The sequence below is a fragment of the Pteropus medius genome, unplaced genomic scaffold, assembly GCF_902729225.1.
Source record: "Pteropus medius unplaced genomic scaffold, Ma_sr-lr_union100, whole genome shotgun sequence".
Taxonomy (NCBI): Eukaryota; Metazoa; Chordata; class Mammalia; order Chiroptera; family Pteropodidae; genus Pteropus; species Pteropus medius.
The window spans coordinates 10781852-10805270 of record NW_024350325.1 but is presented as its reverse complement, the minus strand read 5'-3'; the positions used below and the strand labels follow the sequence as shown (position 1 = coordinate 10805270).

General features: G+C 43.8%; 2 protein-coding genes across 6 annotated transcripts in view; both read left to right on the top strand.

Annotated features, from left to right (window-relative positions):
- SLC25A15 (solute carrier family 25 member 15) overlaps window positions 1-23026 on the top strand; it is a 45777-nt gene extending 22751 nt beyond the window's left edge. Inside the window, exons 1-8 of one of the 5 annotated variants that reach the window (XM_039839450.1) lie at window positions 3858-4008; window positions 6642-6768; window positions 11781-11896; window positions 11996-12039; window positions 15931-16068; window positions 18189-18358; window positions 19338-19496; window positions 20738-23026. In XM_039839450.1, coding sequence (XP_039695384.1) covers window positions 6714-6768; window positions 11781-11896; window positions 11996-12039; window positions 15931-16068; window positions 18189-18358; window positions 19338-19496; window positions 20738-20862 — 807 coding nt within the window. In that variant the 5' untranslated portion in view covers window positions 3858-4008; window positions 6642-6713 and the 3' untranslated portion in view covers window positions 20863-23026. Of the gene's footprint in view, window positions 1-3857; window positions 4009-4262; window positions 4390-6635; window positions 6769-8938; window positions 9069-11780; window positions 12040-15930; window positions 16069-18188; window positions 18359-19337; window positions 19497-20737 lie in introns of those variants that run through there. The other 4 variants (XM_039839446.1, XM_039839448.1, XM_039839449.1 and 1 more) reach the window with 4 other exon arrangements.
- LOC120583797 (collagen alpha-1(I) chain-like) lies at window positions 348-8547 on the top strand. Its single transcript, XM_039839232.1, has 4 exons — window positions 348-429; window positions 3748-4431; window positions 5388-6414; window positions 8538-8547. Exons 1-3 carry the CDS (start codon window positions 348-350, stop codon window positions 5390-5392), a joined length of 771 nt encoding a protein of 256 aa, XP_039695166.1. The 3' UTR covers window positions 5393-6414; window positions 8538-8547.
- Window positions 23027-23419: the final 393 nt, after the last annotated feature.

Genomic DNA, 23419 nt, shown 5'->3' with positions numbered 1-23419 from the left:
GAAACTCCTTTACAATTTTAAATGGTTGGAAAAAAAATTTTTAAAGAATATTTTGTGACAGGTAAAAATTACATGAAATTCAAATTTCAGTATTCATAAAGTTTTATTGGCACACAACCACATTTATCTATTACAGTGTCTATGGCTGCTTTTGCTTGCAACAGCAGGAAATGAATAGATGTGAGATCACATATTCTCCAAAGCCTAAACTATGTACTAGCTGGTCCTTTTCAGAAGTTTACTGACCCTTCTCCTAAACCAATTATGGTAACTATATTCTCTTCTCAATGTTTATGTTTTGGGGAGCATGAGACTGGGCCAATAAAATATAACAGACGGTTTGACAGATGGCTTCTGGAAAAGGCTTTTTCTTCTCTGATAAAAAGGAGATATGGGATAACGCTTACTTTCTGCCTTTGGATGTTGCATGTGAGAATGTGATAGAGCTACAGCAGCCACTTTGTGATCATGAGGGAAAAGTCAAGAGAATCACAGAGAAGCTGACCCAGATACTTTTGAGCTGTTAAATTAACCAACCCTAGAAATTTATACCTCTATATTTCTTTTTGTATTTAAAATAAATATACTAATACTTGAACATTCTGTTACTTGCAGCCAAATATATCCTAAAGCATATGATTTAAGAAAATGATTTTTAAAATTATTGCACAGTATTTCCTCTTATTAAAGATCCATTAAGTTTAAACAATTTATGGGCATTTCCCCTAACTCTTTGCTATTATAAATTATGTCCTTTTAAAAAACATAATTTTACAAATTTAAACCTAAGGCTCATGATATGTTCAGATCAGTTATTAAAAAGCTGCTAAGTAAAAGAACTTGGGTAAAAGGTACAAACTTCTAGTTGTAAGATAAACACTAGAGATGTAATGTACAACATGATGGCTATCACTCACACTACTGGATATATAGGAAAGTTGTTAAGAGTAAATCTAAAGAATTCTCATCACAAGGAGAAAATTTTTTTCCTTTTTTATTTCTTTTTATTGTATCTATGTGAAAAGATGGATATTAGCTGAACTTACTATAGTGATCATTTCACAGTATATGTAAAACAAACCATCATGTTGTATGCCTTAAACTTATACAGTGATATATGTCAATTATTTCTCAATAAAACTGGAAAACAAACTGAAATTGCCTCCCTTTAAAATACTGTCCTAACAACTCTTTCATGGGATACTAACTACCCCCTTATTCCACATAGACAGAAATCCAAATCCATATTCATTTCCAATACAAACTCTACCTGATTCCAAAAAAAAAAAAATTGAGTTTTCAATGAAAGTTACATCAGTAGCCAAGAATATTCAATGGGAGTCAAAATTATGTAATCAAAGCATTTCCCCCTTTTTCTCATTAATTAAAAGTACTTTGAATCAGAGATAATTTATGTTTTTGAATATTTGCAATTCCAATTAACACTTTGTTAAAACATGCCCACATGGGTATCAAGGCCAAAATCTTTCAAGTGGCAAAATTATTTCTTTCAGTATCATTAACCAGTGCATTGTGAAATTCTGTTGAAATGGTAAAGGCTCCCTATTCCATGTCGCCACTCTGTCCCCTTACCTCTGACCTATGTCACACCTACCGCTTCATTACAGAGCCAGCTGCACTAATGTCTCTGGATTGTGCAATCTCAAGTGCAGCAAACAGCTACCTGAAGCAAAGAGATCAGTGCATTGACTTGTTTGTTGTTTTAAACCCAGGTCTGAAATACTTTTGGGTTGACCTACCTACACTGAGAGCAGTGATTAATCTAAAATTCTGTTTTCAAGATGCCATCAGATTCCGGGGGGGAATTACCCTTAGAACAAACTTTGCATGGACACTTTCATGATTCAGTGACAACTAATTAGTTCCTTGAGCCCCTGTGAGATGTTAAGCTTCTTGACATCTGTATACTTCTCTATTCCTAAAACAAAAATAGCAGAAAGAGCCACTGCTGTGAGGAATTTTAAACTGCTATGGAAATTTTATAAAATATTATTGAGAGAGATCTATTCCAGGAGAAAGAACTTTTGGTTCCTGCAAAATTCTTCATTTTAAGAGGAAGCCTTCTGGAAGGTATTACTGTATAGTGTAGTGGTTAAGAACACTACACTTTGATGAACAACTAGGATTGAACAAGAACTAGAATGGGACAGAACTTTGACAAATCTCAACTCTTAGTACATGTATAACATTGGACAAGTGACTTCATCCCTCTAAGCCTCAGTTTTTTTCACCAGCTTCATTCATACCAGCCATGGAGTTACAGCAAGCAAGACAGCAAGCAGAGGAAAAATGTATGAGAGTTTGTGCAAAAAAAAAAAAAAAAAAAGCAAATCCTGTAGATTAGAGGTTAAAAATTCGCAGGCAAGTTTCCTGGTTGCTCCTTAGTTTACAGAATAAATTGAGGCTGAGGGTTGCTAAGGAGAGGTAAAGGAGAGAAGAAATGTCGAAGGCTTGGGGAGAGTGATGAGAGTTTGGAACAGGCTTTGTGAGAGTAGGAGAGGAAGGGGCTAAAGAGAGACAAGACAAAGTATGGGGGAGGCGGAGGAGGAAATGACGGCTCAGCAGGATTGCCAAACAGTGATCTACAGTAGCACAGGGTGGATTGCTCCTGGAGCAGAGGAATTCAAAGGAAATGTAGTCACGTGATGGCTGGGAAGGACTCACTAAAAGTCAAACAGATTTTTAAGCAAGCATCCGGGCTCCAAGTCCAGAGCTCCTTTTAAGCTATAACAGGAGATCTGGGTCTGTCCTTAATTAGCTTTCCCTTGGGTCTATTTTCTAGTTTGCAAATATCTCTGGACCAGGTGATACTCAAAGTCCCTCAGTCCTCTAGAATGTTGTAACTGGATGTTCTGCTCCTGGAACTGCTTCTCATTAATTATGCTACACGCTACTTTACGCAAGTCATTGAAACTCCCTGACTTGTTTCTGTAATTGAATTATGTTCCAGAAGCTTGAGTTTTCAAGTGCTGGTCCTATGAACGCAGTCTTTATCTTGGTTTGATGCCCGAATTTATCAGTAGCTCTGAGATGTTCATAGCACCTCCTCCCTTGGGGCGAGTGGGGAGAAGGGATCTGTTCAGTTGTGCGTTCAAGTTAATCATTCACACAAGTCAAATCAAATATTTGTCATTGGACCGCACTGAACATCCCTTAACTACACTGCAGCAGTCCAACACAATATCCAAACAGGACAGAAAGTTGTAAAAGAAAATACCATGTTTAAAGTAAGAAAACATGGTGTAGAAATGAACCAAAGCAGACCCAAGGCCTTGACTGAGTGTTACATTGAGTAGCCCCCAGGAAAAGACCAAGACCCTTGACTGAGTTGATGTTAGCTGCGTCTTCGGGCTCTAGAGAAAATTCCTTTACTCCCAGCATACAACAGATTCCTTGAGTAGAGCTATTTAATAAACTGCCAGAGAGCCATAGATACAGCCTAAAAGATCAGAGAGGCCGACTTCGTTACAGTTTTTGTCCGTGGGATGCAGTTCGTTGAGGGAGGCAAAATGGGAAAAAAATTTTTTAACCGGCAATAAGAGAATTTTTCATTATTTCCTTTCCGGTAGTCGTATTCAATTATAATTTAAAATTAAGGCCTTGAGCCCCGAGTTCCAGCAAGATTAACCAGCCTAGAGACTTTTGTCCATCCTCCTAACACCCCACACCCGCCGCCCTGAGGTCCCATTTAGAGTGGAGCCTCACGGAGGGCCTCCGGGAACCTAGGGGAAGGAAAGCAACGGAGAAGCGGGGCCGCCCGCAGCTCCTGCAGCTCCTGCAGCCCCCGGCCGCGGCCCCGCGGCCTGCGCGGGCGGAGCGCGCCGCCGCACGGCGCCGACTTCCGCTTCCCGGCGCAGGGCGCTGCCGAGCCCCGCGGGGCCGCCTCCCCGGGGCGCTCTCGCGCGGGGGCGGGGCGGAGGGTAGGCCCACCGCCCACGGAGAGGGGAGCGGGCAGGGCCGGCGGCGGGACCCCAGCTGGACGCGGCGGTGAGCGCAGCCCCAGCCCCGCGCTCGCGGGCTGCGGGGAGCCTGCGGGGATCCTGCCGGGAGGGCGCGGGCGGGCTCGCGCGCCCGGGCGGCGCGACCTTCCCGGGCGGCCGGCGCGCCGCACACGTGCCCGGGGACCCGCAGGCGCCGCGCGCTGCTCGGGGTTCGCGGGGAGCCTCGGGCGGCGCGGCCTCCTCCTCGCGCCGATCACTGGCTGGGAAATGTCCTCCCTTGCCCTCGTCCCGTCGTCTGGCCTCCGGGCTCCGCGCCGTCTGTGTCGGAGCGCTGGGGAGGGCGGAGGCGCTGGTGAATGGAGGTCTCTTGCAGATTTCTGGGCAGTTAGCGTTCAGAGCCGGGAAAAGAAAGCTGGAACTCGTCTCCGTAAGGTGCCCCTGGTGCGGACGGGGATCCCAAGGCCCCGGGGTAGGAGCGCCCGCCTGCTGCTCAGCGGCAAGGCTGGTTTGCGTCCCAGCGCCCTTGCGCCCCGACTCTGGTGACTGCTGGCGGGAGGCTTCCTACCAAGCCAGCTTAGCCTGAAGCTAGATCTTCCCGTAGCAGCGTGTTACCTGGTGGAGAATACGGCCTCATCAGTTCTCCTACAACAGAAATTAAGTTCCCCAGGGAACAATTAAGATGTTTGGCCACCGCTGTTGTCTCCTGAAGTCGGACCCTGGTGTCCTTTTAAAGAGGGTTTTAGAGACGCTGAAATGATTCAGTTTTACATTCAGGTGGCACCGAATCGGTTTTAACTCGCGTTGATCAGTCTTGCTTCCCCTAAGCAATGTCTCCTTCAAGCCAAAGCTATGCAAATTTCGAATCAATTGCCCTCCTTTTCTTGAGTTAATTTTTTAGTTCCCATCACTGTTTACTATCCTAATAATTCTACAAGTAGTTATTGGTAGGATATGATGTGTTTAAGTTGGCTTACCTGAAGCATTTCGACTCACAGTGATGACCCAGTACGATCCGCTGTGCCTTTCTAAGAAAATGTCCACACCAAAAGGAATGAACGCACCGAGAGGCCACACTGGATGTGCCCAGTTTGACTCCTCCTTGGTGCACGTCCACAGCTTATCTTCCTCTGGCCTCAAATTTACATCTGGAAAGGAAGAAATTAGGACCTTGGTATACGTCTCCAGATGCAAATGGCCACCACCTTAACCTTAGTAATTGGGGCTGCCTCTCTAGGCATGTCAGTAACTTTATATCTTTGTCTTGTGCTTCAAACTTAGTTGCTTTAAATACTGTGCTTTTGTGGTTGCGAGTTTTAAATTTTTTTTGTAAAGAAAGGAAGATTCTTGTTGTTTGGTCATTGGCAACATGTTTCAAGTGGGTAAAAAACTTCTTAGTGGCTAAAATTATTTTCTACTGACATTTAGGATGACCTTGGTGTTCATCAGCGAACCAGCTGGCTTACCCCCTACTCTGAGAGGTGGCTTGTCTGGGATCACACAGATCTTCAGTGTAATGAGGAATAAAAACTCTTCCTTATTGTTCAGAGATAAGTCACTTACATAGTTTGCAAAACACACAGAATTGGTTGCTGAATTAGTTATTTTAATCTTCTGTGTTAATGAGCCACCTTTCCTTTTTCTAGTCAATATTTATTAAGTCCATGCATCAGCAATAGTTGATTTTTGTTTAAAGGTAGAGGAGTAGGTTTTTTCAAATTTTCTAGGCTCCAGCCTAAACCTATTGAGTGAAGATTTCCAGGAGGCCTAGTTATTTGAGTATTTAACAGGTGCCTCAGATGATTCTTATCAAGAAAATTTGGGACACAGTGGATGAGGTGTTGCTTCTCAAAGTGTGGTCAGTGCTTGGGCTTTCCCAGCAAGTCAAGACTGGCAGCATTTCTGGTCCCACTTGAGGCCTGTCAATCGTAATCTGCATTTCAACAAGGTCTCCAGGTTATTCCTGGGGTTGAGAAGCTTGGAGGAAACTGATGACTGGAACTGATGTTTGGTGTTGTGCTTTGTAGTTTGTGCTTCTATGAACTCGTGGTGCATGGTCACAGTTCACCATCACCTCTCTCCTACGTGGCTGTTTACGATTGTCTTTGTATTATAATGATTATAGTCTTATTATTCACCTTGTATAGATGGGGACCCCCAGCTTTAGGGACCCAGGGGGCCACCTTGCTGGTGGCAGAGCAGGCATTTAGACCTTGCAGTTTGTCATTCAGCATTTGGCAGAGTTCCTGTTTCTTCCCAGACCAGCTGTTCTGGGACCTTCTTGTGGGCACCCAGCACAGGCTGCTGTCTGAATTTAGAAGTGGGCCTCATGGACTGATGGTCCAACCCTGTCCTCTGAAAAATGAGTTTGATGTGGTTTGGGATGTCCGTGGCTGGCTCACTTATTTGGCATTTGTTTCTAAGGGTTTCAGAAAGGTTGAATGAAGTGCCCCCTGTAACATTGATACTCAAGGAAGGTTTTCGATCTGTGAGCTTTTTGTGGGAAGGTGACGGGCAGAGAGACAGGAAGGCCAATCACTAACTGCATTGACACCTTGAGCCTCCTCCCTTTGGAGCAGATTTCCCAGCTGCCAGGAGTTCTGGTCCAGTAACCAGGCAGCAGGCCTAGAGACAGGGAGGCTGCGGAGGCCCGGCTGATGGTGAACTCTTGTCTCTACCTAGGGATATGAGGTGAACTCATCTTAAGTTCCAGGGAGTTGCCTTCCACGGAGCCCAGCAGAGGAGTGAGTGACCATGACGTCCAATCCTGCCATCCAAGCTGCCATTGACCTCACAGCAGGGGCCGCAGGTAATCCCAAAGAAAACCATCCTCTCCTCATATACCTCCTACAAGTGAGATCGAGGGACGGCATGGCGAAGATACTGCCTTTGTCACCCAAGAAGGCATATACTTTAACTTGGAATGAATCCATTTAACGGAAGTGTAATATTGGGTTGCGAGCACAGCAGAAGGTAGAGTAGTTCATATTAAAACTGTATGAGTCAGGGCGCAGGGTGGGAAGGTCCCCAGTTTTCAGCTGGAAAACATCGCAGCTGAGAGCTGAAGTCCCTTGTCACAAGGTTGGGATATGCAGGTGACTTGGGATTCCACTCCAAGCTTGGTGGTCTTTAGAGCCCCAAGGTACAAAAATAACACCATGCCATCTCTCCAGGGAATCCCAGTGACTGTCTACTATTGCCAGGGTAAGAAAGGAAGACACGTTTTAGAAATGTCTGATAAATGAGACTGCCGTTCACTTTGTCTTAAAGCCCCGAAGGGAACCGCGAGGCCCTAGTGTTTGCTCGGGAATGGGGGCTGGGCCTAGGGCTGGGCCCCAGTGCAGACTGTGGCCCCACAGGGCACAGGTAAGTACTCCTGGGCAGTGCTTGCCCGCACACAGGCCACTCTTTAGAAAGATCACGTTTCCTCAGCCTCACACAAGAATGGAATGGGAAGCGCGTGGCTGGTAACTTGTCCTCCAGATTCCTGTGTCATGTGAGGGCTGGAGGCGCTCTCGAATGCTCAGACTTTCCAGATGAAAACCCATGTTATTCCTTGCCTCCTGCACTGATTCTTATAATGAGTTGTAGCTCCCTGGAGTGGAGAGGCTAGAGGTATGGGTTGCCCAACGTCCTCTTATCCAGTGGGACTTCAAAGGTCAACAGATCAAGTGCAGTCAGCTGGCCACCGCCTCTTATCCTGTCATTACCTTCATTGTAAAAAATTGTGGTTCAGAGAACAAAGTATTTTCCTGTGAACCAAAGGTCAGCCAAGGTAGGCTACTGAGGAAGGCTAGAGATACCACTTTGCAGACACTGATAAGAAATGCAGGGCGAGGGCACAGTTCTCAGGTTAGTCCACAAGGAGTGCTCCAGCCGCGGAGAAGGGGAAACTAGGGGTGCCTGCCTTTGGGTCAGCCCCTCACCCTGCTGTGAATTTGAGCCACAGCCTCCCAGGCCCTTACCCCCACCCGGCCCTTCCATGCCATGTTTCAACATTGACACAGAAACAGTGGAACCATTTGGTCTCTACAATGGGAGGATATTTAATCAGAATGAGAGATTCTCAGTTTGGGGAATTAAATGTCCAAAGATGTCAGATCTGTTGTGGTAGAATTGAAAAACTTATCTCTTCCTAGGAAGGCATTTGTGTAGACAGGCATTTGGGTGCCACATTTATAATCTAAAATAAATTTTAAAGCTATAAATTACAACAGTATCGTTGGGAGTCTGGTATGTAAGATAAAGCATTTTCTAGTGACTGCCTTTTTACACTAGTATGAATGTGTGTGGGGCTCTTACACATGCTGGTTACTGGGTAGGTATTCCTGCGCCAGTAAAACGGGGACCCCACTCCCTGAGATAGTGCTGCCCTGGGTTGTCCTACTTATAAGGACAATAGGCTTCTTTGCAGGGGCCCTGTATTCTCAGCCTGGTGAGGGACTCATGGGCGCTGGGCAGAGGATGTTGCTGTTAGTGACCTAAGAACTCCCTCTACATGGAAGGCAAACGGGAGGCAGCCATCCCACTTTGGAGGGGTCTCAGTCTTCTAATGAGGGAGGTAAAGGGCTTGAAGAGACCACTGGCTCTGATGCTCATTGTCTGTGTAGGAAAGAGGCCCAGAGAGGCACGATGGATTTGTTCAGGCTCACACGCTGAAACAGTGTAAAGTCAGGGCTAGTACTTTGGTTGCTTGTCTAGTTCTGTTCTGTCTTTGTTTTAATGAGATGTAATGGGCCAGCAGCACTCCGTGGGGTTGGTGTGGAGCTTTTGCTGCCCCAGCTCTCTGTGTGGGTCAACTGTTGGGCGTTGGGATTTTTCGGCCAGCCCTTCCCCGGAGTGGAGGACCCCTAGTGTTTTGTGGACACAGCCCACCTGTGGAAATGATTAGTATATAAGAGCAGAGCCACTCGAGGTCCGAGGTGATGTGGGTTTAGCACACATGTGTTCTTTTCTGTGTGTCTCCTTTTTCTTTTAAGCAAACCTCCACACCAACCAGATTTTCAATCCAGCTCATCTAATGTCTGCAGCACCCATAGGAGAGATTCCAGGAGAGGATTGAGAGCCCCAGGCAGCTGGAATGGGGAAGGATGTGAAGAAGATAGTTAGGTAATTGGATAATTATTGAAATGAGATAATATGGATCTCAAAAGTTAAATCGCAGTAAAGGGAAACCTGTTAAATGACTAAGATTTAGTAGTTTAAGAACTGTAAAATAATGCACTCCTACTTTGGCTGTTCCGTTGGAGTATGCCTTGTTTACTTAGTATGGTTGGGGAATGTGGCATTTTAGATCATGCAAGTTTATCCTCTCAAATGCTAAAGGTAAAAACTAACCAAAAGCCTTTTCTGATTGGCGTCTTTTGAAAATGATACACCTCTCTGTGTGGTTAAACTGAACATTTACTGACCTCCAGAGCGGGGGTTGGGGGTTCTCGCCTCTATGTGTGTGTACCAAGTCATTCTGGTTGAAGATCTGCTTCTCGATTTTCACCTCTGCCCTCCCTACAAGCCGTCCTTCACCCCAACACTGTTCCTGCCCCATAGATTTCCTCACCACCCTGTCATTTGCTAACTCAAGTGCGTCAAGGACTAAAAATCTACAACACCGACCTTGGTAAAGTGTAGCCTGCAACATGATCTGGGGGCCTCTTTTGTGGAATAAAATACAGGGCCAATTTTAACACCCACGAGGAAATGCAGAGACGGTTTCCATGCATTTAAGGAGAATGAGATGATAGAGGTCTGAGCTCTAAGCACATGGAGAAACATTTAATTCCTGTAAATGATTCATAGTTTAATTGACTTGATGGGTAGCTGAGGACCTGCCGGGTCCCAGTGGTTAGTGCTGGTGTTCAGAATAGTTGTCACCCACTTAGGACCATGGTGAGTACCCCAACAGTATCATGTGTGTGTGGTGAGTTACCTGGGGATCTAGTTTACGACTGGATGAAAGGAGAGAAAATTCATTAGCCTCCTCCCTTCTCCTTGTTAGAGGTGTAACTACTACAGATACGCAACAAATACATATTGCAGTAACCTGTGATGTCTGAACTGCTCAGGGCGATTGGGTTAAAATATGGAAAACTTCCAGTTTAAATATTAATGCTCTGAAGTAAACTTTTTTTTTTTCCAATTTCTCTGCATCTAGGTTATCTAAATTATGTACCCACTTTAAAAATTCTGACATTCACCTTTTCATTTAGAATAATTATTTTGATATAATTAGGCTCCTATTCTGACCCATCAGTACTTAGGAGAGAATAACTATAGTAACATTTTATTAAATTATATTTCACTAGTTGAGAATTGGGGATAATTTGGCAAGACAAAGCAGAAATGTGTCATTACTCTCATAAAAGAAACTAACAGTAGTGATAGGCTCAAGGAGAGCATACTTGTGATTGCTTAAAGGAGATGAAAAAGTTTTCCGACTCTTTGGAAATGTCTATTTAGTTGCCAATAATTAATTAGGAGTTATTCTTAACAGCCTATCCCCCATCTCTACTTTCTACAACTTAGTTGGAGTAACTGTATAATGTTGAAGTTATGAAATTGCATTTCTTAAATATTTTTTAAATTTATTGGGGTGACGTTGGTTAATAACATATGTTTCAGGTGTACAATTCTATAGTACATCATCTGTGCATTGCATTGTGTGCTCAGCACCCATGTCTACTATATATTTGATCCCCTTTACCCTATTCTTCCTCCCCTCACTCCCTTCCCCTCTGGTAACCACCATACTGTTGTCTGTGTCTGTGGGTTTGTTTCTTAAATATTTTAGGTAAGCGTTCTCTTTAGTTTCGATGAAGCTTTAATAACCTCATCCAGTGGTTATGTTTCCTGATTCAAGCTGGGGACATCTGAGATAGGGTGGCCTTGCAGGCCCAAAGGACAGTAGAAACATTGGCCAGTTCCCAAAATGCCAACACAATCCAAGGTCTGGGGATTTTATAGGGTACTTTTAGGTCTGTCTTTTCCTTACTTCAGGATTTTTCTTGAAGTAATCCAATACAATTTATATTTGCTGTATTTAATGCTCTTACAGTATAAAAGCAAATAAATGTATGATTTTTGCTAAGCGAAGGTAGGTTTCAGTCCATTCCCCATCTGAACACAGATCATTTATTGGTAGAATCCAAATAAGAAGTTTTTCTATAGGTCAAATATTTAACTCTTCAGGGATTAACTAGCCACTCTGTTTTCTTTATCTGTTACCTATTCCTTTATTTTTCTGATACTCATCAGCACCTAGGCATTAGGCAAAGAAGAGCGATTAACTCTTCGCATACTTTCCCTCCCCTTCCCTTCATGTGGCCGTGTGTGTGTGCGCACACACACACACACACACACACAGCAACTGTAACTGCTATTTATTAACCTCATGTAGTGTGGCAGCCATTATGCTAAGCCTTCTCTTCCATTGTTATCTAATCCTCACTAACCCATGAGGAATTGAGGCTGGAAAGTTACATCACTTGTGGAGGATCTCACAGCAGAGGCAGGCTTCAAGTCCAGGTCCCTCTGATCCCATTGCCAGTGCTGCTAAACACACGCCATACCTTCGCATCCAGTGGCTTTGTTGAGCACACGTCTGTCCTCCGACCGTGTGAACTCCTTCAGGGCTGGAACTGGGTGCTAGGCTCATAAGTTGTTTATTGGACTGGGCTAGAAGATCTGGGGGAGAAGGAGGTCCAAATGAGTTGAAGCAGGGGTCAGCACCCGGGTAGGCTGCCTGTCTCTCATTTCCATGGGTAATGGGGACTGCACTGTAAAACAGCCATAGACTTGTGCTGGAGACTTCTGTCTTGGTTGCAGCGGGCACAGCATGTGTCCTGACCGGGCAGCCCTTCGACACCATGAAAGTGAAGATGCAGACGTTCCCCAACCTGTACAGGGGCTTCACCGACTGCTGTCTGAAGACCTACTCCCAGGTGGGCTTCCGCGGTTTCTACAAGGGGACCAGCCCAGCGCTTATCGCCAACATTGCTGAGAACTCTGTCCTCTTCATGTGCTACGGCTTCTGCCAACAGGTGGTGCGGAAAGTGGTGGGACTGGACAAGCAGGCAAAGCTGAGGTGAGTTGAGGACATTTTTTTATTTTGTTGAAAAATAGCAGCGACACTGTGGTATGGTCAAGATGTTTGTGATACTCTATGGGGAAGAATGTTCCCTTTTTAAAAATACTTTCTGATTATGACTACATTGTCATTGTATTGAAATAAACACATTCACATTACATGAAAGGAGAATTGGCTCCCCCACTGACCCGCCGTGGAGGAGGAGGCACCCTTACCCTTGACATTCTTCAGTTCGGATACCAGTGGTGGTGCTGCTTCTCTCCTGAGCAGAACTACTGGACAGAAACCATAGTGCAGCTTGTGGCCCAAGTTTTAGGGTCTTCTCCAATAGCAAAATGCAGAGCTTTGGAAGAGGTTGCCTGAACCTAATGAGTTTGCGTAGAAGCTTGGAATTTTAGGAGGGGTCAGAAACATCTGGAAAAATACAGGCGAACCCACTGTTTATTTGGCCAAGTCTGCCCCAAACATCAGTCTTTGGCTTAGCATTCTTGGGTATTTATATATACAGAGACTTTAAAGAATTCAGAACCCACTGAGATGTTTAGCTGTATCTTCTTTGAACATTGACTTATTTAAAACTATCACATCAGCTTTGTGGTTGCAAAGGGCAATCTTATTGGTCATTTTGGTAGGAATTTGAAATCCTATTGCAACTACAGGTTCTATTTGACTGAATTAGCTTTTGTACAGAAATGTTCTCTAGAGGTGCCTAAAGGTCTAAAGATGTGCTCTTTTATAGGCAAGAATTCCTATCTTGATGGATGGAACCTGTTTTTTAAAGACTTGGGACTAGACGAGCTCACCCAGGGGTCAGGAAAAAGAGAGGAAATAAAGAAATAAGCATAAGACAAACCAGGAGAGGGGTTTCTCATGACAGACTGGCAGGCGCAACCTCTTGTAACTAGCTCTCCTCAGTCGAGAGAGAGCCTATACTGAGGGGACCTGGAGTGCGGGTCTCCGGTGTCTTTAGAGAGGGACCCATTGGGAAGAAGACAGGAAACCGAGCAACCATGTGACATTCTGGAGGACTCCTGCAGTAAAGAAACCATTCTGTTTCCCTCGGCCCAACCCAGCACTTTCTTCTTTTTTGAATTCAGCATGGCCGCCTTTTTCTTTCTATAGAACAGTGTTTGCTTATCACCTGTCAGGAAAATGCCACCTTCAAGTTTATGACATATATGTTATGTTTTTCAGCCCTCACCATGGTCCTGTGAGAGGAGCAAAGCAATTATCTGTTTTACAAACGAGGAAATGAAGTGCAGATACTGACACACTCAAAGTCACTAGTTGGTGACTGAGAGAGCCAGGACTCCAGTCTGTGTCTTCTGAGCCCCTATCCAGCATTCTTCTCATGAACATAGTTGGGGTTCTCGAATATTGTGTAGAGGTCACATCTAGAGAATAGATTAATAAGCAGAGGTAGTGAAAAGAAATAACTGCTTGAGAACCTGTCATGAATTTCTGCAGTAATATTGCAAATATTTGTCTGTTTTTGGTTTGAACAGTGTCCCAAGTGTTCTGTTTGACCTTTAGGTCAAAGAACAGTGTTCTGCTTTGACCTTTAGGGGTCTTACAAGGCAGGAATGTTCAGGTACATGTTTGTTGAATGAGTGACAAACAGTCGACTCTTACAAAATCCCATCCTACGCCTGTTGCCATTGCAGTTCCAACTCTAAACACTTGTACTTTAAGCTGGGCTCCATGGACCTCATTTAGTGCACTGGTAGAAGAAGCTAAAGTCCACTGCATATCTGATCTGGCCTTGCTGTTACACTGTAATGGCATGCTTGGTGTTTGTTCAGGCGTCCAAGATATTACTGCATTTTATACTGAATGGTCGGCCGCATTTATTGATACCACCTTTGTTCCAGCAAACTTGGCAAACTGGCTAATGACCCTAATTGTCTGTTGCCTGTCAGTAGGTTGACAGTCCCTAAAGGAGTCCAAGTATGGATCTGCAAGCTGGCTGAGAGCAGAAACCATTTTAAGCTAAGTAGGAGAGGAGTGGGAAGGAACGGAGTGAGCAGCAAGCAGTTTCCACACACTGGAGGGCCGAGTGCCAGCACGGTTGTTTATCTGGCTCTCCTATGGAAATGGTCTGGCGTCTAATTCTCTAAAATTAAAATAAAGTCCATACTGCGAGCAGTGTCTTCCTCCTGAGAAAGCCTGCTCCAATCCAGCGTCTGAGCCCTGGCTCCTGCCATGCATCTGTCCGCGGCACTGAGGCCAGACCTCCAGGGGGTAGGATGTTGGGGCGAGATTGGAGGTGGCCCTCGATTTTACACTAACGTTTGACATTGTTAATGTAACTATTAGTTTATGATAACTTTAGGACAACCGAATGTGGTAGGTCTGTTAAGCTTTTGCTTACAATTGGAGAGAAATTGCAAGGGGCTGTCTCTACCTGGGGCAGTCAGCTGAGGGAATTACTAGGGTTTTAGAAATCTGTGAGTAGTGCTGATTATCCAGTGACCACAGGATGCTGGCCTTAACAGGTGTCAGGAGCCAGTTGTCCTGTTGTGAGAAGCTCAGTCCTTCCTGCCCAACGAAGGAGTGGTTTCAACCCCCATGCCACCTGTGCTCCCATGATAAAACACTGTCTTGGGTTTGTAAAGGGTCTTCCTTTCTGACCCCTGTGAATGCTCAGGGAAGTCTTCCTGGCAATTCGTTTCTTAGACTTCCCCCACATTCTTGATCTCATATTGGACTCCAGTTTCACAGCCCTGCTTGTGACTGTGGCTGGTGGTACTGAGAGGATATGAGATGAAGGAACTACTATTTTTGTATTTATGTGTGTTCATTTCTCCATTTATATTTCCAGCTTAGTCATTTTACGAACACTATTGAGCTTTTTGCCTCGCACTGGCTTTGCCCTCTCCTGTGAAACCACCACACTCTCTTCACACTCTCTGTGTTGCTGCGGCCAGGAGGTCACCAGCTGAACTGGGAAATCTTTTTGGAACAAGCAACTTTTTGGTTAAGAATTTATCCTGAATTTTCATCTGTGGTAGTTACATTACACATCTGCTTGCTCCAGGTTGGATTTGGAGCATGTAGGGATGGCTTCAGAACCTAGCTTTATTTAAAACTTAGTGACAAATACACTGAAGTGTTAATAGCGCATGTTTTGGGGTGGTGGGACTATGGGGTATTTTTTTTTCTTCATCTCCTTGTTTTTGTTCTGTATGTCACTGTGTGTTTTAGTTCTGGCAACTATAACAAAATACCATTGGCTGCCCAGCTTAAACAACAGTTTGTTCCTCATAGTTCTGGAGGCTGGAATGTCCAAGATTAGGGGCTAGCTGATTTGGGATGTGGCGAGGGCCTTCTTCTTGGTTTGCGGTGGGACACCTTGCTGTGTTTTTCATGGCAGAGAACGCAAGCTAGCTCTCTGGTTGCTTCTTATAAGGGCACTAATCCCACCATAAGGACCCCACCCACATTCCCTCATCTAAACCTAATTTCCTCCCAGAGACCGCCTCCTTCAAATACCATCACATTGGGGCTCAGGCCTCAACACAGGAATGTGGGGATGGGAGACACAAACATTTAATCCATAGCATTGTGACCAATAACAAAAGCATGGATTTTGCAGTCAGGAGTCCTGGGTTTGAATCTTCGCATTGCTACTTAGTAGCTGTGTGACTTTGGGCACATTATGCACTATCTCTAAGTGTCCTTTTCCCCATATGAAAACTGGGTGTTGCTGTCTATCTCACAGGGTTGCGGAATCTGTAGATGAAACAACGTGTGCAAGGTCCTGGTGGGTGCTCAGGACACATTTCTCCTTTCCTCCTCGTTCTCTACCACCGGAGTGTTTCAGATGGTCAGTGCTGAGTGAGTGAATAACAGGACGGTAAATGGTTTCCTGTGCTTGTGTCCTTTCAGTGATCTGCAGAATGCAGCCGCTGGTTCCTTCGCCTCTGCATTTGCTGCCCTGGTGCTATGCCCCACTGAGCTTGTGAAGTGCCGGCTGCAGACTATGTACGAAATGGAGACGTCAGGAAAGATAGCCAAAAGCCAGAAGTAAGCACCCCGGGCACAAACAGTGGGTCTCTGTTTCCTCAGTGTATTAAGTATTTTGTAATATTACACTAAAGGGGCGGATTGAAAAACAGACTTATCTACTCCAAAGTATGGTGTTTCTAGAATACTTTCCCTTAGCAGTCAGAGGATAATTTTCTGAACAGACCATCTGTGATGGTTGGACCGACTGTCCCACTCGACAAATATTTAATACCCTAGAAGCAGAGAATCTAGGAGTTACAGCCCTTTGGGCCTGTTGGGTGTATGAGGCCTGATCCCCGACTGTGTTGGGAGGCACATAGCAGGCAGTGTGGGTACTGAGAGCTGCGCCTTCACAAGCGCTTGTTTGGATTCGGAGATGGACATTCGATGCCCATTCCCAGGCTTCACGTGGGTATTTGGGCCGATCAGCCTAGATCCTACTGGTAACTTCCTTCACCTCCTCCCGAATCCTTCATGTTCACCTACAAAGGGCCCAAGTTCTGAAAACTTATCCAAACCCTTGTAAGCATAGCTCTCTTCAGTGATCAAATCACTATCCAACTCAGTCTTAAAAACAGAATCTAGTATGATTTATTTGAATCAAAATGTAATTGATTATCCTTGTTAATCCCAAACTTCTTATTTATCTTAACATCTGGCTGACACAAGTTCTGGTGGCGAGTATTGCTGTAGTTAACTCAAAGTCTGCAGATCTGGGGAAAAACCAGTAGATGACCATTTTCTGAGTTACCAGTCTCCTCCCAGTGAGGATGGGGTTATAACAGAGCCCTGTTTCCTGCAGCCTTGAGATTCATTATAACCAGTTTGTATCTCTTCATAGCTAGAGGTCCAAAAGTGTCTTTAAAACTTCTTATTGAAATATGTACACACAGAAACCCTAAGTGTGTGGTTCTGTAAGTAGTCACAAAATGAACATGCCCTTGTAACCAGCATCCATGTTAGGAAATAGAACAGTTAACAGCACCCACAAAGTTTGCACTCATTTCCTTTGGAAGTAGTTTAATGTTTTTTTAAAAAAGTAATTGTTAGATACAAAGGACTTAGGCAAATGGATACTACATAGAAGTAAATATTGGTGGCTGTATTTTAGGTACAGCCGTGGCCACAGAAGAGTACATGGTGGTTCGAGGTTAAGACTTAGATTGGAAGGTGGGCTAATTGTGTTCAGCTGGATTACTGTGTCACCTTGGCATCACAGAATGAGAGCTGGTGTTGTGTTGCCAGGAGGACCTGGCTAATGGGTAATGCTTGAGAAGCCCTCTGGAGTCCTCAGAGGGAGATAATCATTAGAAACATGAGGCTTTTACCACCTCCGGGCTTAATCCTGCTTTGGTCCAAGCCAGGTCACCTGCGGAGAACAAAGCGAAAAGCTAAGGGTTCACTAAACTGCATCCAAATGTGGTTTCTGGTGCATTTGTTCTGAGGGACAAAGTTGGCCATGGCACACACCATCAGGAAGAGGAGCCTAGACAGAAAGTGTCCTGCGTCCAGCTGCCATAGGACTCTGATCTGCTTGATATAAGTCTTGCGTGACCTGCCTCTCTAAGAACTGAAGTCTTGAGTTTTGCCTGACAGGAACTGTAGCTCAGGTCATAGAATTATTTTGGTCTTACCTTCAAGTAACATTCATTCTCTTGCTTGTTTCCCTGCACTAATACAAAACAAAAAAACCCCCTAAAACATCTGAATAAATTTCCTCAAAACACCAAAGAAAGGTTGAAGAAATAGGAATTGAGGGAGATAAGGGACTGGACAAGTATAATACCATTTTATTCTTGCTGAATTTGGATACTCCTTATTGTGACTTCAGTTATTCACTGTTGAAAAGATGGGTATTAGCTCTTTTACATTGTTGATGACTTCTAGAAATGTATGAATCCATTATAATAAAACTTCTTTATAATAGGATAGTTCAGGTGGTAAATTTTGTCATAAAATAATTGTATCTATGCTTCTCTGAGATATTTCCTTCCCACAGAAGCCTTTTCTCAGAATTCTAGTTCTTCTGTTTATAAAACCAGCTACTTCCTTGATAGAGCTTCATCAGGTCTGTTGATTGGATGCCTAGTTGTCCTTCCTCCACTGCCTGCCCTAACACTCTCTCGGTCTCCTCCCAGTACAGTCTGGTCTGTTGTGAAGAGTATCCTCAGAAAGGACGGCCCCCTGGGCTTCTACCATGGACTCTCAAGCACTTTACTTCGGGAAGTACCAGGCTATTTCTTCTTCTTTGGTGGCTATGAACTGAGCCGATCATTTTTTGCATCAGGGAGATCAAAAGATGAACTAGGTAAATGTGCTTGCATTGGGTTTGATGGTGTCAGCTTTCCAGTGATGAGGTTGCTATGCATTCCATGCACTCTGCTCCCCTTGTGAGGGGTCCACCTGGCACTGGGTTCCCGGGTTTTGGAAAGCAGCATGGTCTTGGCGATAGCTTACACATTCCTCTGGGCTTGGTAATTTCCTCAGGATGGCTGAAGTGGTGCATCCCAAACTCCTTTACTGGAATCACATTTGCTAATTTGTTCTGGCTCCATATTAGGGCCAAGAAAATAGAAATTACTTTCCCATGGGAAATCACCAATAAATGGGAAATCACCTATAAATTATTTTGCAATAAGCTTAAAACCTGGATAATGTTTGGAGAGCAGTGAAAAGTAGTCTGTATTTCTAGCTTATCTTACTTAGCTACTTGACACAACATATCAATGTTCGATTCACACGCATGGTTACTTTTTTTTTTAATATCTCCCTTCAGTGTTTTGAGCCTGTTCTGGAGTTAGTCAAGCTCACAGGCTTAACTGTTTTGGTTTGCTAAGACAATTTTGGTCTTCCATGTTAAAGAATCAGGGCTGTTGGGCATTAAATGTTAAAATATTTCAAAGTGAGAAAGTTAAAAAAAGACACAGCTCGTGGTTCAGTGGTCTCTAGTCTCATTCCTCCTGTTACGGTATTGCCATGCTGCTAGGGGCCTGCTGGTTTTGTGCGGACCAGCCCTCTGGAGGACAGAGTGGAGGGTCACAGCACCACAGCTACCAACCTAAATACAACCCCCCACTAGGCCTTCCCGTCCTGACGAGAGGAGGGGTGGGCCCAGATGACCTCATGGAACCTTTGCTCTTAGAGCTTGAACAGTTGCTTCAGAGAATTGTGTTCCACAGCAAGAGCATTTTTATTTGCACCAACCTGCAGCTGCTACTACCTTGCCCTCTAGAAATGTCTCGCCAGCTGTTTGAGACAAAATACTATTTGCTAATGTTCTTCTCTAGGCCCTGTCTCTTTGATGTTAAGTGGTGGAGTTGGTGGAATCTGCCTCTGGCTTGCTGTTTATCCAGTGGATTGTATCAAGTCTAGAATTCAAGTTCTTTCCATGTCTGGAAAACAGACAGGATTTATTGGAACCTTTATAAGTGTTATGAAAAATGAAGGTGAGTCTGCTAATTGCAGAAACAGTAGGTATGTATAGAGCAATTGGTCATTTCACTGCTAGTCTTGTCAAGGTTGATCAGATGTATAATGGCTCTCTTCCCCCTGCCTCATATCCCTTTTCTAGCATTGTATATTAATCCATATTTTTGTATGTTTTCAACCCCCTTTCTGTAGCTTACTTTCGTTCTTCTCAAGAATGTTTAAAGTTCTCATCCCTAACCCCTGGGCCAGGTACCTGTCAGGATTCTCCTAAATAGCTTGGAGGGAATTACTGAATGAAATATGGACTTTGTTTAAGGGGACAGATGTTTTGAAGTTAGCACCACTTGTTTTACATAATATAGATATTATCAGATGACGACCTTAAGAGAACCACTAAGGGATTTAAAAGAATGTGCAACATCCTTAATGCTAGGACTTATAGAACAAGAAATGCACTAAGCAACTTCTAAAGATGATTTTCTATCAATTTTTAGTTATGCAGGAAGACAAAGATTTTCTACTTAATGTTTGTATAAAGCCGATTTATGCTCCTAGTGAGTAAAAGACCTGTCCTTCCAGCATCCACTATACACCTTAAAGCTTGGGACATGAATTCCTCTGTCTTGATTTTAAAAGAGAGAGCACAATAACAGTATGCAGAAACTGTTTAATTCATATCCCAAATAGAGTACAGACATCTTGTACGTTATTAATAGTAATTCCTTTTAAAATTTACATAACAATTTCGTTTTACAAAATACTTACACCTTCCTTATCCAGTTCAATCTTCATAACCACCCTGGGCAGTGCTAAAAGTAGGAGCAGATCTCTGACTTCAAGGCTGGTGCTCTTTCCACTAGCCCTCACCCCTCGCCCCTCCCCCCACCCCCAGGAGCAGCTGCAAAGCTGCTGCAGCCTGTGGCTCTGTGGTTGCCTTCTGTCTGCCCATGCGAGTCCTCAGTTCTGCTCGATTCATTTACCAGGAGTTAAGCAGGCATGAGATTGGTGTATGTTACCTGAGCATCACCAGCTTTATGGGGAGACCGGATGTTGTCCTGTTTCCATTAGTATATTTAGTTCTGTTAGTCTATTTAGTTCCATTAGTCCAGGGAAACCTGGGAATAAGTCCTTTCATCACTGATTGGTTTTTAATGTTATTGTCTGGATTTGTAAGTGTAAAAATGTCTATGCTATGCAGCTTTGTGGGATATCTCTAAGGAAGAGAATCTTAGTCTTTGATCACCCTTTTGTTTTCTAGGAATAATGGCCTTATATTCTGGACTGAAACCTACTATAATTCGAGCATTCCCTGCCAACGGGTCACTATTTTTGGCCTATGAGTACAGCAGAAAGCTGATGATGAGCCAGTTCGAAGCACACTGACGTATCCTGGTGAACCTGGATCGAAATACAAGCGTTTGAGGACTACAGTTCATCTCAGGGTTTCATAGAGTACAAGACCAATGTGGAATTATTTTGATTTCATAAGAATTTTATTTTTGTCTTCCATTATTCTACCCCTAATCTTAAGCTTTTTGGAAGGACCTCTGTTTTACACCATATAATTTCTACTCATACTTGTATCGAAATATAAAAGTCGCTGCTCTTGTTCTTGGTGTGACATAGAGGGTGAGCCTCTGGCCCTCTGTATCTACTCTAAAGAGCTAGATGAAGTTATATCAGGGATTTTGCATAAACCTGTACATGCGATTTGGATGGCGATACGATGTGAGCGAAGCAAAGTTTTTGTTCTATGTTTAATCTGGGATCTCACCAGAAGAACCCAGGGGTAACCTTGTTTCATGAGGATGGTTATAAATGATTACTTAACTCATTCTAGATGTAGGGCCTCTTTTAAAATCTGTTTAGCACATGCACTATACCAAGTGGTTAGTTTTTTAAAAGATTTCCTGTGGTGCTTAAACTGAAATATCCACCTAGATTTTACAGAGGAGAATACCCCTGCATACTGGTGTGGCTTCCACGTTCCTCGTTTAAGTTTCAGAGTAGGCATCCTGGATTTTTCCAAGAAGCTCTACTGTTAAAATAGTGCCATTCATTTTCTGGGTGGGGTCATGTTATACTCTCTGGCATGTTATTGGGTGTGGCCTAGAGTATCAGGTCTTTGGGAAGCAGTGTGGCCTTCACTGCAAAGAGCTTCCTGTCTGTTGGGCTGTAGGCAGAGGAAAGGGCAGTGCTGCCGTGCTTTGTGAAGACCTTGTGCCCAAGAGCAGCCCTTCACTTCTGTCTCTGGGTTCTGGTCTGGGTAGGAGTCCAGAGGATTCTATTGGACCACTCACTGCCTCCACCAATTGGAAACCCACCCAGGGAGCAGAGTACCAAAGCCAAAGGAAGCCTTCGTTCCCTGCCTGGTGATTGAGTGACAGTGCTCATGGATGGAGTCCTATCCTCAAAACTAGACAAAACGTAGTGTCCTCACGACACAGTGAGTAATGTCTAGGCTGACCCCTCCTCAAGTTTATCTTGGGTCTGTAACTCCTTGCCTTGCTTTTACAATTGTTGGAGCTTCTTATACTGGCAGTCAGTGAATTTTAATGATGACCATATGTGGGGTGCGACTTTATAAATCAGTGAAGCAGAAGTAATTTTATTAAGCTATGCCATATGTATGGACTAACAGCCAAGACCCCAGTTCATCTGATTCCCAGACTGGGGGAGGGGACACTGGGTGTGGTGCTTGATGTGCTCCAAAGCTAAGGCTAGTCTTCCATTTGTTTTTTCTTTAAAAGAAAATCACTTTTCTTCTTTATCTCTCCACACTTAAATGGTCAGTAGCTGAGTGGTACTTTGTCTGAATAGGCTCGGATTGAAGCAGAATAGAAAATGTGGCTGCCTTCCAGCAGAAAGTGAACTGCTGCAGAGTCCACGGTCCCCCCTGCTTGGCACCTGTCAGCATGTTTCAGCCCTGTTAGCAGTAGACCTTATCACATGTCATCCTTTAAAGAGTTAACGAAATATCTTCAATAGAAACAGTTTGAGGCAAGTAAGAGTGAGTGGGGATAAGGAATGGAAACCTGTCAGAGGAATTTATTTTTCATTTGTTTAATTCGTGGTTTAATATTTAGGTATAATAGGTACTATTTCAGATCTGTACTCCAGACAAAAATATAACTTGAAATACTATGTTTGAAGAAATTCTAGTGTTCTGTATCATTAAATTATTTGCCTAATACTTGAGTAGATGAGTTGTTTAAGTATTTTACATCCATGCTAGAAACCAATTGTCAGGAATTTTTGAGAGTTATGTATATTTCAAGGTGGGGGTTTTATCGCGATGAGCATTGCCTTTTCGTCAGGAAGATTTCTGATGTAAAATAACTTCACTAGAGGTAAATAGACAAAAAATACATGTTCTTCATATACACTACAGTTATGAAATTTGGCCCACTAGAATTACTCTCTCCTTCCATTAGGCTGTGGATATGGAGTGACTGATGTGGCAGGATGCCGTTCTATTTTCAAACTTATTGCTATTAAGTTTTGGATAATTCTATTCCAGTTTAGTAAATCCTGTTTAAGAAAACCAGTATCATTCTGATATATTTTGTAAGTTTCTTGAGTTGTTCGAAGAATTCTTCATATTCGGTTCTAAGAAAGCAACCCCCAAGAGGCCCTAAGAAGTTCTCTTTCTATGAGAGGAAGCAAAATAGTGTGGTAACTCATAATTGCCAGAAATTCTGATGTGTTTTGGAGGGTTAGGGAAGAGAAACTCTAATCTTATTTCAAAAAGCAAGATTGTTATAAATTAAGGTTTCCTCTCGCTGCTGGTATTGAAAAAGAGCCAGTTAAGCATTTTTTTTTTCCGATTCACGTAAGCCTGCTGCCTAATCTGTCCTCTGTGGGTTACTGGGGCATGAATTCTAAAGGAAACTACAACCTGCCCTGCACCAACACATGTTTCTCTAACACAAATTACGAA

Bases quoted from the DNA above. Each gene is read 5' to 3' on its own strand.
- LOC120583797 (XM_039839232.1), top strand. From the start codon at position 348: ATGGCTTCTGGAAAAGGCTTTTTCTTCTCTGATAAAAAGGAGATATGG. The intron at 430-3,747 runs GTGAGAATGTGA...CCGGGAACCTAG, and splicing joins TCTGCCTTTGGATGTTGCAT to GGGAAGGAAAGCAACGGAGA.